General features: G+C 41.4%; 1 protein-coding gene across 1 annotated transcript in view; it reads left to right on the top strand.

The window, feature by feature from the left end:
- Window positions 1-3,260, top strand: part of LOC106817340 (palmitoyltransferase ZDHHC17-like) — a 35,535-nt gene that overhangs the window by 19,260 nt on the left and 13,015 nt on the right. Inside the window, exons 12-14 of the mRNA XM_014821999.1 lie at window positions 285-368; window positions 1,486-1,643; window positions 1,840-1,934. Coding sequence (XP_014677485.1) covers window positions 285-368; window positions 1,486-1,643; window positions 1,840-1,934 — 337 coding nt within the window. The remainder of the gene's footprint in view (window positions 1-284; window positions 369-1,485; window positions 1,644-1,839; window positions 1,935-3,260) is intronic.

Below are 3,260 nucleotides of genomic sequence, written 5' to 3'. Positions count from 1 at the left end.
GCTCGGCTGGAGCCAAATCTGGCGCGGGCCTAATTAGGCTCGGGCCAAAAACGTCCGTGTGAACGCTCGGCTGGAGCCAAATCTGGCGCGGGCCTAATTAGGCTCGGGCCAAAAACGTCCGTGTGAACGCTCGGCTGGAGCCAAATCTGGCGCGGGCCTAATTAGGCTCGGGCCAAAAACGTCCGTGTGAACGCTCGGCTCGAGCCAAATCTGGCGCGGGCCTAATTAGGCTCGGGCCAAAAACGTCCGTGTGAACGCGCCTTTAATTTATTGTAATATTGCAGGTGTTCACAATCACACACAGTTCTTCGCATTCCTGGCAGCCATGGCAGTGTTGCTCTTTCTTTTCCAGTATGTTATTTATATATGTAAGTATAGTTTATCCCTGAGTGGTTTTTTTCATTATTCAAGCCACATTTCCTAACATATAGTAAATGAGGAATTATCCTCATGGTTAATTATCAGCTCATGCTGCTAGTCTTTCATACTACACTGTACTAGGGTGATATCAACAGTGTGTGATTTGTTAAGTATCCTATTGGAAGCAAACAAGTGAATAGAATATGTTCAGTAGTATTACATTAAGCAACATTCTTTGCATATATTATTAGCTCTTGTTATTATATATATATATAACTCATAATAAAGAAGAGTATGACATTGTTTTAACAGTGTTTTGCATAGTTTTCAACTTGTAAATATTCTATCAATATGTGAATAAATATATTCAAACTTTACCTTGTTTTCGTCTATGATTCTCCCTTAATCATATGACACCACCAATTTACCTGAAAATCGTATGTGTTCTTCAAAAAAATTCTTTGAATACGACACGGTTTCACACAGTTTTCCCAAATGATCGCATGTATTCGGCGCAAGTTATCGGATTAGTGTTCTATTGTCTATGACGGAACGCTGGGGGCTGTTGGGGATATTAGGCATCGAATTGTATTCAGCGTGTAGCGTTTTCAGCATGCTAGAAATAAATGTGTGCTCACGGCGAGCTAGCAGCTGATTTTAGCTGTGTTGCCATCGTGTTCCTGATGATAAGGAAGCGAAACAAGTGCTGTTACTGTGCTTACCTAATATCCCCAACAGCCCCCAGCATCCCGTAGTTACAACCTGGTGCTGCGGCCGCATTATCAACATGCGCCGAATACATGCGAACATTTGGGAAAACTGTGTGAAACCGTGTCGTATTCAAAGAACTTTTTTGAAGAACACATACGATTTTCAGGTAAATTGGTGGTGTCATATGATTAAGGGAGAATCATAGACGAAAACAAGGTAAAGTTTGAATATATTTATTCACATATTGATAGAATATTTACAAGTTGAAAACTAAGCAAAATGCTGTTAAAACGGTGTCATACTCTTCTCTATTATGAGCTCTTTATATATATATATATATGTATATTTGACTGTAACTAATTACCTGCACTCCCTAACTAAGGTGAATTATTTGTTCTCATAATTATTATGCAGACTGGAGCCATGAGTGTGTTGATGTAACTGTTGAGGAGGGAATTTGGACAAAAGTCAAATATCTGATGAGTTGTCAGGCTTGGGCAGCGATGTACTTCTGCTTGGCAGCGGTGTTTGCCATACCCATCGTGTTTCTGCTGCTTCTTCAGTTGTACCAGGTAGGGCTATCTTTCACACTGGTTCTGAGCCAACTCATTCCTGCATGGCAGACCACGATATTCAACACTTGTTGAAACATGGTTGATGTTAATAAGACAGTTCTTCCACAAAACAAGTTAAACTGCTTGTGTCCTCTAACTAATGCTCTATAACTGCTAAATTTCGATTTTGGGTGACATTTACCAATTTTTGCAGGTTGTATTTGTTGCAATGACTACCAATGAGAAGTTGAAAACATCCAAATATGAGTATTTTAAAGGCACTGATGGCAAGTTCAGGAATCCCTTCAAGTAAGTAAATGGAGTGCAGCAAATCATGCATTTTCAGACATCTTTTTGTGTATGCTAGAGAATGTGCAGCATACAATATATATAGCAGATAACATATTGCATTATATCCTTATAATCATACTACAGTTTTTTTTATCATCGGTTACTACCATTCCATTGTCTTCTGATATTACTATTACTTAATATACAATTTATACCACCATTCCTTTTATGATAGATATAAAACTACTATTTTGTAGTATTGTAAACAGGAATGAAGATATAAAGTCAAACTTGTTGTAGTAACCGGAATAAACTTTATTAACTTGTACACTGTAGCCACATCGCACAAAGATCCAAAGAATGCGCACACGCGCATACGCGCGTGTGCTCAGCTCGCTGCTCAGAACCCAAATCCCCCCTCTTACATCTTGTAACAGTATGTACACAGTGTACGCGAAGGACTACATTGTAGCGTGGTGTTATACGGTGCGCAGTAATATCTAACTCTCTTACTCGCCGGTCACAATGGCGTAAAGCTGTATTATGCGAGCGCTCCTAATAAACGCTCATTATCACACATATGTATTGACATCGTCATTCATCATGGTGGCAGCGGAAACTATGTGTGCTCAAGACGCCTCAGACAGCAACGGCAACTCATGTCAGTGTCGAATGTATGTGTGAAAGCCCGCGGTGCATAATGCCTTGTTTTATGGGCTGAGTGGCTACAGCGCGCCATGCCAACGATCGGCATGTAGTGCCCGGATGTGCGCGCAGCCTTGAGCTCATCTCGTGCGATGGCAGCACGGTGCGCGTTGTGACAAATGCTGTAGACGGTAGAGCAGTCAACAAGCATGTCGCGTGAGCAAGTTCCACGCATGGACTGGGCTTTGCCTGACCAGGCAGACGCTTTCAAGCTTTTTAAGCAAAGGCTTGAAATATATTTCAAAGTAAAGGGTATCATAGACGAGGACCAAGTCAATTATATACTGCTCCAAGTGGGGGATGAGGGTCTTTGCCGCTATAACGCGTGGACGCTGACAGACGACGAGAGGAAATCAGCGAGCGGCATATTCGCCAGATTCGCCGAACAATTAGAACCGTCTGAAAACTACCGTATTAGTCGCCTGAAACTAATGCATTTCCGCCAAAAACAAGGAGAATCCGTTGACGACTTCGTGAATAGAAGTAAGTTACAGGCAATAAGATGTGACTTTGAGGGAAATGAGCTCAATGACAGATTGGTTGAATTGATCATTGCCAGCACCCCTATACCTGAATATCAAAAAGAGTTACTGAGCAAGGACAAAACCTATAAACTATCAGATGCACTAGTACTAGGCA

Source organism: Priapulus caudatus, unplaced genomic scaffold (assembly GCF_000485595.1).
Source record: "Priapulus caudatus unplaced genomic scaffold, Priapulus_caudatus-5.0.1 Scaffold1687, whole genome shotgun sequence".
NCBI lineage: Eukaryota > Metazoa > Priapulida > Priapulimorpha > Priapulimorphida > Priapulidae > Priapulus > Priapulus caudatus.
This window is presented reverse-complemented; position numbering and strand designations above follow the sequence as displayed.